Here is a 14,698-nt window from a genome sequence, read left to right on the forward strand (position 1 = left end):
GTTTCCGATCAATAACTGGTCAATAAATTTACTGGTTGGCTTGTTACTTCAGAAAGGTCAAGGTCACTATCACACTAAGTGTGAAAATCATTTCCAATCAATGACTGGTCAACGAATTGACTTTAACTTTAAAAGTTCTTCATATTTTTTCATGAAACTTCAAACATTGACAGATGGCAATATGGAGATTATGCTCATCATTTCATTTTGTTCCTATGTCAAGAATTTGGGTTGCTATGGCAACAAATAGACTAGAAATATTGCTGAAAATGGTGGATCATGCGATAACTTTAAAAGTTCTTCGTATTTTTTTATGAAACTTGAAACGAGGATAGATGGCAATATGGAGATTATGCAAGTCATTTCATTTTGTTTCTAAGTCAAGAATTCTGGTTGCTATGGCAACAAATAAATTACAAATATTGCTGAAAATGATGGATCCTGTGTAGCAGGTATCATATTTTTTTTTCGGTTTTGTCGGTCCTAGACCTATTGGGGTCATGAAAGACCGATTGAAAATTCCAAACAGTCGGTCCGATTCTGTTTGCTAAAATTCCCATGTCATGAAATTGATTACACAGTGTACATGCTAAAACACCCTAATGACATTCTTATCTTGATTAGGTGTGATAAACCATTCGCTGCAGTCTCTAAACCGGTCAGGACTGGTTTATTGCATGTCAGACCAAGAATAAAAAACTTGTGAACAGCGGATTAAAGACGCATCCGAAAAGACGCGTCTGAAAGCACGCGCTGTAACTAAACAAAACATGCCAATACATTTTTCACCAGCGTAATAATCCGGTAATATAATTATGAATGAAAGTCGCAGATCTGATCGACAGAACAGCCAAAAGTATGCGCGGAACTTCTCATAAAATAGTACACATGAAAATAATATACATTGTATTAATCTTTAGTAAAACCGTGTTAGAATAGAAATAATTCGTGTACTTTATACTTTGTTGTTGAATAACTCACGACCGGAAAATTAGATGCGTGGTTTCAAATGTTTCGCTCTCGTGATTAAATCCTTACGCATCTAAACTTTCGGCCGTGGGTTATTTGACAACAAACTATAATGTACACGAATTATTTCTTAATTATTTGGTGTGTTATTGTCAGTAGCCAACCTACGCACTGACATTTGTTTTGTTCAGTGCATGTTTGTAAGCTAGTATCGAGTCGACAACAATTTAAAACATCGGTATAGACTTATGAAAAGGTCTGATAAAACAGAACACGAAACAACAATAAAATAGCAAATGATAAAACCAGTTGAAAAAACTCGTTCCGTTTAAAAAAAAATGCCTAAGGGAATTTTACTTGTACATTTATTATACCACCTTCATTAATGGCAAAATCAATGGTATATATTTTAACGTAATTTGTCATGATTTCGGACGTAATTTTCGGTTACTTTTTCCCAATTTATATCCGGACCGATTGATGTTGCGGGAAAATATGATCCCTGCTGTGTAGGTAGGGGACTTTTGTTGCTTGGAAATAGTCTTGTTTAAATTGTTAGTTTTATTCAATATTCCTTTAACTACCTATCGTCAATTTTATTAGAAAACCGCTTTATGTTAAATGCCATTTGCTTATCTGTTAACTCTAAAATGCAAGTGCAATACGTCAATTGGAATTTGCTTGAGAAACTTAGGTGTACATATTAGCTCTTAATGAAACTAGGTCAGTGATTAGCAGGTTGTTGTTTTTCTCCAATGTATGAATTCTTTATGTGGGCAAATAGCAGATTTTATTTTGTGCTTTTCTTCATTTGTATGCTAGTGATTCTGTAGGTTATTTTTTCCCATCATGAATGTGAGAATGCTTACTATTTTCCCAGTCACTATATAGTTGCTTTGGTCATACGCTAGGATTCTATAGAATCGTAAGCTATACATCACACAAAAATGCCATTGTTTGAAGTGAAATGAGAGCAATTATATATATTTATGCCCCTGGTAGGGTGGCATATAGCAGTTGCACTGTCTGTCCATCTGTCTGTCCGGCACTCTGTTTTCCAAAGGTTTTTTTACACAATGCTTTTAGATATTGAGCTGATTTTTGGTATGTGAGTCTTCCTAAATGACCTACAGATGAAGTGTAAAACTGTTCTGGTCTGTTGATTTTTGACGAAGATACGGGCCTTTGACTGATCTAAAATTTGCCAAGGGAAGTAATAAGATTTAAAGGGAGATATTTTTATTTATCATTTGGCATGTACAAGGACATTTTTGACAAGGAAAGTTATATGTTGTAAAGGGATATAACCAAGGTTGGGAACTTTTATAAATAGAAAGTTAAAGGCATGGAGATTTGAGACAAAAGTGGATATAGAAATTTTCTCTATAATGACCATTTTCCGGATGTCTTTTATGAAACGCTTTTATTAGATATTGAGCTGATTTTTGGTATGCGAGTCCACATATGGGCATGGATGTGCACTCTGTTCTGGTTCATTGATTTGTGCGGTAGTAATGGGCCTTGGGAAGTAATGGGAAGTAAGAAAACTTGAATTTTTCTGTATAAATGTTTTCCTGAGTTTTTTTACGCTTTCAGATATTGAGCTGATTTTTTGGTGTTTGAGTCGACCTACATGTACATGACCTACAGATGAAGTGGCAAATTTGTTCTGGTCCATAGAATTTTGGCTAACTTATGGGCTTTGTTTTGTCTAAAATAGCTGCTGTGGGACTTTTAAGCGCAATAGGGGGCATTGTGTTTCACAAACACAGCTCTTTTTATATATTTTTATCAACTCACAAACAAAGATATGATAACAAAAAACGTTTCATTATTAATCTTGGCTCTGAAATAAGCTTTTTAAAATGCACCATGGCACAATTTCTGTTTGCCTAGGGCGGAAGTAGATTACTACTTTAATGATAATAGGAATACTCATATTTGGTTGTCTATGGTGGCAGAAGTTGGTTATTTAAAAGCGCTTGAGTCTTTTCATAGCTCTCAGGGTTTGAAGATTTGATCCCGGCTCAACCCCAATATACTAACTCATCTTTTTCGCTAAGACCTTAAACAGAGGTATAGTGTACTTGATGCTTAACAGCGGACAACAAACAAGACATGTCTTCATGTATCTGTGATGGGAGGTCTCCTTATTTGGCACTTCTCCTGTTACCCAACTAAAAAGTCTTCTGGACCGATAGACATCTGGGAGAATCCCAATGCACTCTTGTTTTAATCTACCACACACACATCCCAACAGTGGCACAGATGTGGCATGTGCATGTTTTTATTTATGTTGTTCCCACTACTTAGGAACTTGTTCCCAGGACTAAATAAGTTGTCAAAAATAGAAATCATACTATTGCAAACGAGTTTGTAAGTTGTAGGAACCAGTTTGTAAGTCTTATCATTGGGATTGAACTTTAACCTCATACATGAACTTGTGCTGAATTATAAGCATAATAATTAAAATATTGAACAGTTAATTCATTGAGATCATTTTTAATTTCCTTGGTAGACAATAACCATTCACCTTTTTAAAGTGTTATATTGTTTCTAAAAAATGCAAAACATTGTTTCTAGCTATAGTTTTATCCTAAATTCAAAAATATTTACATGACATTACATTTTTTGGTTACAGAGTTCATGTTTCAAGAGGCTTTTTTGACGACCTACAGGACGTATATATCCTCGCAGGAGTTGATGGACAGACTGCTGTATAGGTTTAACAAGTTCCAGTACTCCCCAGATATAGCCAGGAAGAAGTCTGCACGCAATTCTCTCTTCCTGCTTATTCGGGTCATTGATCTTATGAGGTTTGTATTTCTTCCTGTTCTGAAACTTTTGTGTTAGTAGTTTATATGCAGGCGGAGCTCTTGATTCAATATGCAGTCTATCAAGTCACTGTTGCTGAAACAAGAAAAATTCCTTTAACTCAATATACACTGCAACGCTGATATATCGCGGTTGGTGGGGTCCAAAGATCGCAAGCGCGGTATATCCGGCGCGCGATATAACTCTAGAAATGTCTAACTTAATTGAATTGCGGTTAATTTGTCAAATTTCCCTAATGTTTTCATTTTATATACAGCGCTGCTTCATATTTGTATAGTAATAATTGCAAACCAATTCTACAATAAACATTTTCATAACTACATACGTATCTGTATTTATCATAAAAACCAAAATGTAAATTATATATTTTTTTTAAATGTATAAAATATAATTGCATAGATTTTAATTTACCCTTATAAATAGTCATAATGAAGGAACTGAAACAGCGTAACGGTAACGATACAGTGTGTTTGAATTATATTTTTATGCCCCCCTTCGAAGAAGAGGGGGTATATTGCTTTGCTCATGTCGGTCGGTCGGTCCGTCCATCAGGTGGTTGTCAGACGATAACTCAAGAACGCTTGGGCCTAGGATCATGAAACTTCATAGGTACATTGATCATGACTCGTAGATGACCCCTATTGATTTTGAGGTCACTAGGTCAAAGGTCAAGGTCACGGTGACCCGAAATAGTAAAATGGTTTTTGAATGATAACTCAAGAACGCATACGCCTAGGATCATGAAACTTCATGGGTAGATTGATCATGACTCGCAGATGACCCATATTGATTTTGAGGTCACTAGGTCAAAGGTCAAGGTCACAGTGACCCGAAATAGTAAAATGGTGTCCGGATGATAACTCAAGAATGCATACGCATAGGATCATGAAACTTCATGGGTAGATTGATCATGACTCGCAGATGACTCCTATTGATTTTGAGGTCACTAGTTTAAGAGGAAATGTCAATGCAATATAATTCGAGAGATACCGCGGTACTTTAGATGAAATTTACACTGAAACTTTTAATGGAAATTAAATTATCTCAATGTTGTACCTGCTACGAAATTTTTATTACAAATAAATACACCCACGCCAATTTTCGCGCGCTTTTTATCAGGACAAAGAAATTCATGACCAGTACCGAAATTTAACGATGTATATACCAGTAAACTGCCATTATTACCTTTGCAATGACACTAATTGGTTATTTCTTAAGTGTCAAAAACAACCCCAGACGTGTGTAAACAATTTACTGTCACTAATCGAATGTTTTTCACGCTTCATTGCGTGCCATAGTAAGCCGCGAAATATAGGGTGTTAATACTAGCTAGAACCAGTTTTTTGCTTAAGTTCTCTGATTAAAACATGTTATTTAGTGATCATGCTCGTCGAATTTTTGGGAGCCAAAGCGCGATATATTGGACAGCGCGATATACCGATCCGCGATATATCGGCGTTGCAGTATATTGAGTTTTGATGGAGGCATTTTTCTATAATTTTGTTAAGACCTAGCACGGATTGTACAATTATTCAAATGAAAGTAAAATAATTAGTTAACCTTTGTTAACCTGTTTTTATGCCCTAGGATCGATAGATCGGGGGTATATTGTTTTTGGCCTGTCTGTCTTTCTTTCTTTCTTTCTTTTTGTCTGTCATTCTGTCCCACAACTTTAACCTTACAGTAAAGTTTTGCAATAACTTTTGAAATATTGAACATAGCAACTTGATATTTGGCATGCATGTGTATCTCATGGACCTGCACATTTTGAGTGGTGAAAGGTCATTCAAGGTCATCCTTCAAGGTCATCCTTCAAGGTCAAAGGTAAAAAAAAAAAACGGCGCATTAGGGGGCATTGTGTTTCTGACAAACACATCTCTTGTTTTGTGGTGTTGCAATATTTCATGAGTAACACAAACGTATTAAAAAAGTGCAAAAACATTTTCCACAAACATCATTCAAACTTGCATGAATTGTCTGTTATGGTAAAGACATCCATGGGACATTCAATGTGTGAAGTCTGTGACTAAAGTCCAACACTGAGGATCACTTTGTGCAGTCTGTGATAGAGGTCCTATACTGAGCTCCCCTGTGTGTTGCAGCCTGCTGGAGCTGGACAAGGCAGTGATAGCCCGCATGATGGAACTGGTGTTTGAGCTGCTTTGCCAGGGAGACTTGAACCTTGCTCGCATCCTACGTATGAAGCTCATTGAGAAATGTGGTGCCAAGAAACACCAGGAGTTATCTGCCTTGTCACAAAACACGCCACTATCTTCAATATCTCTTACTTCTAGGTAGGTAGAAGTTTGTATTCATACAAACAAAAGATTACTACAAATTCAAAGTTATTTGTTGTATGAACATTTGACTTCAATTTCTCTCCAAGAAATTACCAAACATGTTTTTAGCTAACCTTAGTAAAACATGCACATGGTGAGCTTTTTATGATCTCCTTTTGTTTGTGTGAATAGTAAACATTTGCATTGTGAACACTATATTGGCATTACTTATTGCCCAATCTTCCTGAAACTTGGTCAAAACATTTGTCCAAATGTTATCTTGGCAGAATCATAAACTTGGTCACTTGGGTTTAAAAACTTGTTTACTGGTTCAACCTAAAGAAGATGCTTGTGAACATTATACAATTCAAATTTTTTGACAGTTGCTCAGAAGTATGCACAAGTGTGTTTTTATAGTTTGACCTAGGGACTTAGTTTTTTTTCTCCACCTGACCCAGTTTAAAATTCAGCAAATATATCATTAAGATAAATGTTTTGACCGGTTTTCAGGAAGATAAAGCAATATATATGTCCTCTTGAATTTGACCAAGTTTTTTCCCAATATTGCCTCTTTCATTTGACCTAATGACTAAGTTTTTGACACATGTGACTTCAAACTTGGCCGAGATATATTTTGGACAAATGTTCTGACCAAGTTTCATGAAGATTGAGTAATAAAGGTTTCCTTTATGGTTGACAAGCTTTTTCTTAAGTTTGACCTAGTGACATAGTTACTGACCCCCTGAAACGTAATTACAAATTGGTAAATGTTCTTGATAGGCAAGGTATCTTGGTAGATCACAAATGCTCACCATGAGGATGTTGAGCTTTGGTAAGTTTTAAAAAGGGAACTGGATGAGGTGTGTGGAAACTTTCTGCCTCCTTTCTGTGGCATTAAATATCCCACCTTCATCCCCACAGCCATGTTTTTCAATGGACTGGTGTAAGTTTACTTGACATAGTCATCATAAGAACCAATTGTCTGAGCAAGTTTCAAGAAAATTTGGCAAAAAATATGTCTGCTGAGAGAAGTCACAAGGTTTCACTATAGCCATGTAATGAAAACTGCCCCAACCAATCAATCATGTTTTTCAATGGGCCAGAACTGTTTAAGAACTTTACTGATAAAAGTTATAACCAAGTTTAACGATGCTTGGTCTTAACATGTGACACAAGTTTTCCATGTAGCCACATAAGGAAAACTGCCCTGCCTCAAGATGGCCATATCTTTCAACTGACGAGAACCAATTTTAAACTTGGCTTTGATATCATTTATTGTCCAATTTCATGAAACGTTGTTAGAACATTTGTTCCATTGAAATCTTATTGGAGTTCGAAACTGGGTAAGTTGAGGTAAAAAACTAGATCACTAGCTCAAATGAATAAAAATAGCTTGTCAACACTTTAGCATTCACATTTTTAGCTCATTATCCATGAAACTTGGTTAGAACATTCATACTATTAATTGTATGGTATACGAAAAACATTTCAGCTGGGGGCAGGGTAGTTCTCCTTATATCATATTGTGAAACCTTGTTAATCTCTAGAAGTCACATTGTTAGTCCAATCTTCTTTAAACTTGGTGAGAACATTTGTTCTCATGATATCTGGGCAAAGTTAAAAATTGTGTTAAGTCTGTTAAAAAAAAAGTCTATAATTGAAAGTCGTTATTACTTAAGAGGTCTCATTTTTAGGCCAATCATGATGAAACTTGGTCAGAAGATTTGTCCAAATATTATCTGGGTATTATAAGAAACTGAGTCATGTAAGGTCAAATATAATGAAAAAGCTTGTTAACACTCTAGAAGTCACATTTGAAGTCAATTTTCCTGAAACTTGGTCAGAACTTTGTTCTGATGATGTCTCGGCTAAAGTCGACAATATTTCAAGTCTTTTGAAAAAACATTGCCACCAGAGGTCAGGGCAGTACATAGCTATAGTGAAACCTTGTAAGCACTCTAGAAGTCACATTTTTAGATAAGTATCATGCAACTCGCTCAGAGGATTTGTTGAAATGATATCTGAGCTGAGTTTGAGAATGGTTTCAGTCTGTTGAAACTGGACTGTCAAGGGACGTGTAAGTTTCCTTATATGGCTTTATTGAAACCTAGTGTTCACTCTCTTGAAATCACATTTGAATCCCAGTCTTAATGGAACTTACTCAGAATATTTTTTCTAATGATATCTTAAATCAATTTGAAAATGGTTCTGGTATCTTAAAGAAAATATGGCTGCAAGGGGATGTGTTATTTTAGCTTGTATTATTGTCTAAAATGCAACCTTTTAACACAGGTTGAAGTTGCTTATTTCTTAAGATGATTACAACCATTAAAAGGATACTATTATAGTTTGATGTTGAAGTTGTTTTTGATGATGATGAGTATGTTGAGCAATATAGGGCCACCATAGCCATGTTGTTCTATATATGTTAATGCATATACAGATACCTCATAAGTAAGTTTAGTTGTACTGCACATAAACCATTTGTCTGACAGTTTGTCTTGTATTTTTGCTGCTTTTCCAGTGTTTCTGACTTGCTGCACTTCAAGTCACATGAGATTGCTGAACAAATGACACTCATTGATGCAAACCTTTTTCAACAAATTGAGGTAAGCAACAACTGCCATGACTGGTTTAGATTGATATTTGTGATAAAAAGCCTAGGTTAAATAATAAGGAATATGTCATTGCTTAAGAATTAAATACTATCAGATCAATTTCCATAAACACCATGTATTCCTGTTTACACATAAATCCCAAACCCATGGTTTTGGATGGTCTACCATTTATTATGTTGGACCTATTTCAAACATACACTTTCCTTGTGTTAACCTCAGCAGCTCCAGACCATATACAACATACAACATATACAACATCCATGATACAACATACTTGTTGCGCTTCGAAGAAAATGTTGGTCTCATTCAAGAATAGCATGAAATGTTAGTAATCATAGCAGCTAATATGATCTCAACCACTGATACAAAGATTCATGAAGGCAAGATTTTTCTCATATCAGAAAACCTTGATGGACCAAAACTATTTCCGAATGCACAATGTTACAATATAATATACATGAAGTGGTTTCATAGTTGTGTACTGTTGATATGAGCTCATGTTCTATGTGCGTTGCAGATACCTGAGGTGTTGTTGTGGGCCAAGGAACAGTCTGAAGAGCTGAGTCCCAATCTTACAAAGTTTACTGAACATTTCAACAAAATGTCTTACTGGTGCAGGACTAGAATCTTACTTCAGAATGAGGCAAAGGAAAGGGAAAAGTACATGGTGAAATTTATAAAAATCATGAGGGTGAGTACCTCTAGTAGATACAAGGGTCCAGTAAAACACACATTTTGGAGCATGTTGAAATATTAAAATGAAATAATAGTGATATAATCATAAAATAGTAATGATGATCTGTGTTATTCAGAGAAGAAAAACAACCTTGATAAACAACCAGAATTGTTACAAAAACATCACCTAGTCTGGACATAACACTTTTACCTGCATGTCTCAGTTACGCAACCTAGGACTTTTAAGCCTCTTGTTTTTGGTTAGCTCACCTGAAATTGTAGTTAAGCTATTGTGTCTCTCTGTCACATCTGTTGTTGTATGTTGTAATCATTAATTCGTTATCACACTAGAGGCCACATTTATGACATAATCTTCATCAATCTTGGCTAAAGGCTGAGTTTAAATATGAGTCATGTGAATCCAAAAACCAAGCTTCCATGTCAAACCTTGTTTCATTGAATCTTGATGAATCTTGCCTAGAATCTTTATCATGACAATATCTAAGCAAAATTTTCTTCTGGGTCATGTACGAGAGAAAACACTAGGTCACCAGGTAAAATCTTTAAAAAGCTGAGTTATGTGTGTCAAAACACTCATTCACCAGGTAAAATACTTTAGTGCACTTGGTCAAATCTTTAAAAAAAATCTTGTTGCCACTGTAGTGGCCACATTTATGTTTTAATCTTGATGAAATTTAGTCAGAATGTTTATTTTGGCAATATCTCTGGCGTATTTGAAACTGAAACTTTTATCTACAATATCTAGGCCAAATTTGAATCTGGGTGAGAGCAAGGTTTTGATTTCTCCTCCTTGCTGCTGATTTCCTCATTTTCCATGTCAAATTTATTTTACAAATAGTTATTAACTTCGCTGGGTGTATGTACAAATGAAAGGTTTAATTGCACCAGGTATGGGGGGATGTAGGGAATTGTTCTCCCCTTGGTTGATTTTTAAATCACACCATTGTAAGAGGCATTTACAAAATACGTCACCAGGTTAAATCTTCAAAAACTTGTTACCACCATAAGGCATTATTTATGACTCAGTTTTGATGAAACTCTGTCACAATGTTTACCTTGCCAATATGAAGGCAATATTTTAATCTGGGCCAAGTGTGGTGAAAAACTATCACAAGCTCCAGTCTTTGGCCATTGATGTCTGTGAACTCATGTAAGCGCTTAAGGGCCATCATGACCCTCTTGTTGTATTAATGGCAAATTGCTACTTTTTGGTTAATGCCAGGCATTTATGTATATATATTAATGTATATATTTTGTTTAAAAACATATTTTCACATCTTTTCAGCATCTTCGAAAGATGAACAATTTCAATTCTTTCCTAGCCTTGTTATCAGCCCTGGACTCTGCCCCAGTTCACAGACTGGATTGGCCTCGGCAACATATTGAGGTAATGTTGGAGAGGATTGTTGCAGCTTAGTTTAGCAGCATTACTGCCATTAGGGAAGTTCCTTAACCATTATTAGCTCCCATCAGCACAAGCTTATTGTGAGCTTCAGTTATCAGGTTTTGTCTGTCTTGCCTCGTCCCCATTTAGTTTGTGAACACTTTTATTGCCCAGTGTAATGAAACTTTGTCAGAATATTTGTATCAATGATATTTCATCCTAGTTTGAATCAGGGTTTTGTGTGGTTAGACACTAGGTCAACTTAAAGAAAAGGCTTGTTCAACCTAGAAATTACATTTTTTGCCTAATCATCCTTAAACGTACTCGGACCAATGATATCGGCAGAGTTTAAAAAGGGTTCCCATTCGGGTTTTTTTTGTATGAATAAATTGGTTTAAATGATCATTATATCAAGACAAAATGTTGCAAAAACCATTTTGATTGCTTCAAGATCAGTGGGCACATGTTTGGCTGCAGTCAAAGTACATGCTTGTGTCTGGTAAATAATTGTGTGTGCTTTAAGGCTTTCAAAATACATTGGCTCATATCAATAAAATATAAATTCTGCATGTCGCTTGGAACAAAAATGTCTTGTCTCTTCAAGGTTCTAGATTACAGTGGACAATGAAAATGTTTACTTATTCCTCATAGATAAAGTGAAATTATATGTTCCTATCCTGCCGATTACTTTGTTGTGCATTATGGGATTTTTAAATAAATTGGCACAAAATTTCATCATAGCAAATTAACAAATCACTTGCTTGAAGGCAAGGGTTGTTTGGGACATTTGAAGTTTTCTTATTTTCTTCATATGTATACAGCGGAAGTTCATGTTTCAATCCGGACCATAACATTGACAAGGGCATTATGGTATTTCAAAATAAATGACATAAATGAAAATCATATCAAGACAACATGTGTGCAAAACTATGTTGCTCCCTTAGCAGCCAAGGTCTAAGCAGATACTTCGACTACTTCATTGTATGTTTAGTGAAAGTAGGTGTTCCTTTGAGGCCACTAACTATGTTGTGCATACTATCAAAAACGAATTTGCCCACTTGACAGTCTAGATGACATTGGACACTTGAAGCTTGTGCTTAGTCCTCATATTGTTATAGTGATAGCAGATCTTCATGTGACTCTTAGTTCTATTTCTTGCTATTCATGTTATCATTTTAGGACGACATGTATGCTCTGAAAACTGCTTGCTTAAAGGTTAATGTCACAATAGACTTTATGAGTAGCAACATTTACAATGGACTGGTGAAATCATTCTGTGTTGACTGTTAACATAATGTATATCACACAACACCCAATTTTGTGTCCATTTACATTGAGCAGGGGCATCTTTGTCCTTTGGACGCAGTTCTTACTCTTTCTTTTTGAAACAAATATGGCGTTTATTGTCTCTGTAATTTACCTGACGCATACAAAATTGTATTAAGTTATATAAAGCTTTGTGTCAAGGCAATTGTTATGGTTTATTTAATGTGTTACAGGCACTGAAGGATTTCTGTCAGCTGATTGACAGTTCAGGCTCTTTCCGCTATTACAGACAGGCATTGGCTGAGACCGATCCACCTTGTATACCATACATGTAAGTATCATTATCTTTAACTTCCGACTTCAGTAATTGTTTCCACCATGGATAGGTGCATTGGTTTACTTATGTCTGTAGTTGGTCAGTGGACACTTTTTTTATCTTTGTCAGTCCAATCTCCACCAATCTTTTTGAAAACGTAATATTGGGTAATTTCAATAACCAGCCAAAATGACTAGGGATTCTGAAGTAATTGCCCTTAAAATAAGTAATTTTTTCCTTTAAAGCTGTTACTGCTCTGTAAGTCTTACAGTTTTCAACTAAGTCACCACAGAGTTATGGCCCATGTGATTATCTCCACTTGAAGTTTCTATGTTTCAGTGGATTGATCCTGCAGGATCTTACCTTCATCAACATCGGCAATCAGGATCTGCTTCCAGATGGCAGTATCAACTTTGCCAAGCGATGGCAACAGTTTCACATCCTTGACAGCATGCGACGATTCAGAGACAAGAAGTGGTATGGTATTGTGTGGGTGTAAGGTCGGCCTGTCAAGTCCATCTGTACAGAAACTCCAACTTCCTTTCCTATGCATTGAAGGAATTCAATGAGATACTATGTTATGCAAAGTACAAATTTCCCTTCATATTTTGACTTAAAGGGCAAATTGTGGCCCTGTATTGTAAAAAGAAAGTGTCTATAAGCTGTACCTAACTCATTTATAGAAGAATTGTAAATCACTTTCACAAATAAACGATACCTGATATGATGTGTCCCATAGTTGAACAAGATGGCTCTTTAAGGGTTAAGGTGATACTTTGATTTCTAAAGGAAAAAAAAGAACTTAAATGTCAACATCAAATTATTTGATCTTATACTTCAACATACATTAACCACGTGTATGTTATATTTTGACCAATAAACTCTAAATTTGAAAGTCTTCAATGAAATTGAATAATGCTACTAATAAGAGTATTATACATGTACTTAATTGATTTGTAATAGCATACATTACACATGCTTGTTTGACTATTCAAGGTCAAAAGTAAAATGTATTTTGTTCCTCTCTTTAACTTCTAAATGGGAGGTAGGATTTTAATGTTACCAATGCTTAAAGCATACCATCCCTTCATTTTTAGCTCATCTATTTTTTTTTTAAATTATGAGCTATTGTCATCACATTGGCTTCGGCGTTGGCGTCCGGTTAAGTTTTGTGTTTAGGTACACTTTATTCCTAAAGTATCAAAGCTATTGCTTTCATACTTGCGACACTTACTAACTATCATAAGGGGACTGTGCAGGCAAATTTATGAAACTCTGACTGGCATTTTGACAGAATTATGGCCCCTTTATACTTAGAAAATTGAAAATTTTGTTTAGTTTTCTGTTTTGGTCCACTTTACTCCTAAAGTATCATAGATATTGCTTTCAGACTTGGAACACTCGCAAACTATCATAAGGGGACTGTATGGGACAAGTTGCATAACTCTGGTTGTCATTTTGACGGAATTATGGCCCTTTTTTGACTTAGTAACTTTGAATATATGGTTAAATTTTGTGTTTACATCCACTTTACTTCTAAAGTATCAAAGCTATTGCTTTCAAACTTCAAATACTTTCATACTATCATGAGGGTACTGTACCTGGCAAGTTGAATTTCACCTTGACCTTTGAATGACCTTGACTCTCAAGGTCAAATAATTAAATTTTGCTAAAATTGCCATGACTTCGTTAGTTATGATCAGATTGGATTGATACTTTTACAAAACAACTCTTACCTGACGTAATACAATAGACTCCACCCAAACCATCCTCCATGCCCCCCCCCCCCCAAAAAAAAAAATTTTTTTTTTTTTTTTAGCACACCTGATTGCTCAGGTGAGCTTTTGTGACCGGTATTTGTCCGTCGTCCGTCCACATTTGTTGGTAAACACTCTAGAGGCCACATTTATTGTCCGATCTTCATGAAACTTGGTCAGAAGATTTGTCCCAATGATATCTCGATCGAGTTCGAAACTGGGTTATGCCGAGTCAAAAACTAGGTCAAAAAAAATAAAAACCTTGTAAACACTGTAGAAGTCACATTTCATGCCCAATCTTCATGTAACTGTGTCAAAATGTTTGCCTTAATGATATGTTGGTTGAGTTCAAAAGTGGTTCCGGTCCGTTGAAAAACATGGCCGCCAGTGGGCGGGGCAGTTTTCCTTATTTGGCTATAGAGAAACCTTGTAAACACTCTAGAAGTCACAATTTTTGCCCAATCATTATGAAAGTTGGTCAAAACATTGGTTTTATTGATATCTCGGAAGAGTTCGAAAATGGTCCAGATCAGTGAAAAAACATGGCCGCCAGTTGGTGGGGCATTTTTCTCTATATG

General features: G+C 35.7%; 1 protein-coding gene across 2 annotated transcripts in view; it reads left to right on the forward strand.

Moving 5' to 3' along the window:
• The window catches only part of LOC127844101 (rap guanine nucleotide exchange factor 1-like), a 71,119-nt gene that overhangs the window by 49,101 nt on the left and 7,320 nt on the right, over nt 1–14,698 (forward strand). For both annotated transcript variants that reach the window (XM_052374085.1, XM_052374086.1), the window contains 7 exons: nt 3,611–3,785; nt 5,907–6,098; nt 8,608–8,692; nt 9,219–9,392; nt 10,683–10,784; nt 12,281–12,378; nt 12,703–12,840. In XM_052374085.1, the coding sequence (XP_052230045.1) occupies nt 3,611–3,785; nt 5,907–6,098; nt 8,608–8,692; nt 9,219–9,392; nt 10,683–10,784; nt 12,281–12,378; nt 12,703–12,840 (964 nt within the window). The remainder of the gene's footprint in view (nt 1–3,610; nt 3,786–5,906; nt 6,099–8,607; nt 8,693–9,218; nt 9,393–10,682; nt 10,785–12,280; nt 12,379–12,702; nt 12,841–14,698) is intronic.

This window comes from Dreissena polymorpha, chromosome 9, assembly GCF_020536995.1.
Source record: "Dreissena polymorpha isolate Duluth1 chromosome 9, UMN_Dpol_1.0, whole genome shotgun sequence".
Lineage (NCBI taxonomy): Eukaryota > Metazoa > Mollusca > Bivalvia > Myida > Dreissenidae > Dreissena > Dreissena polymorpha.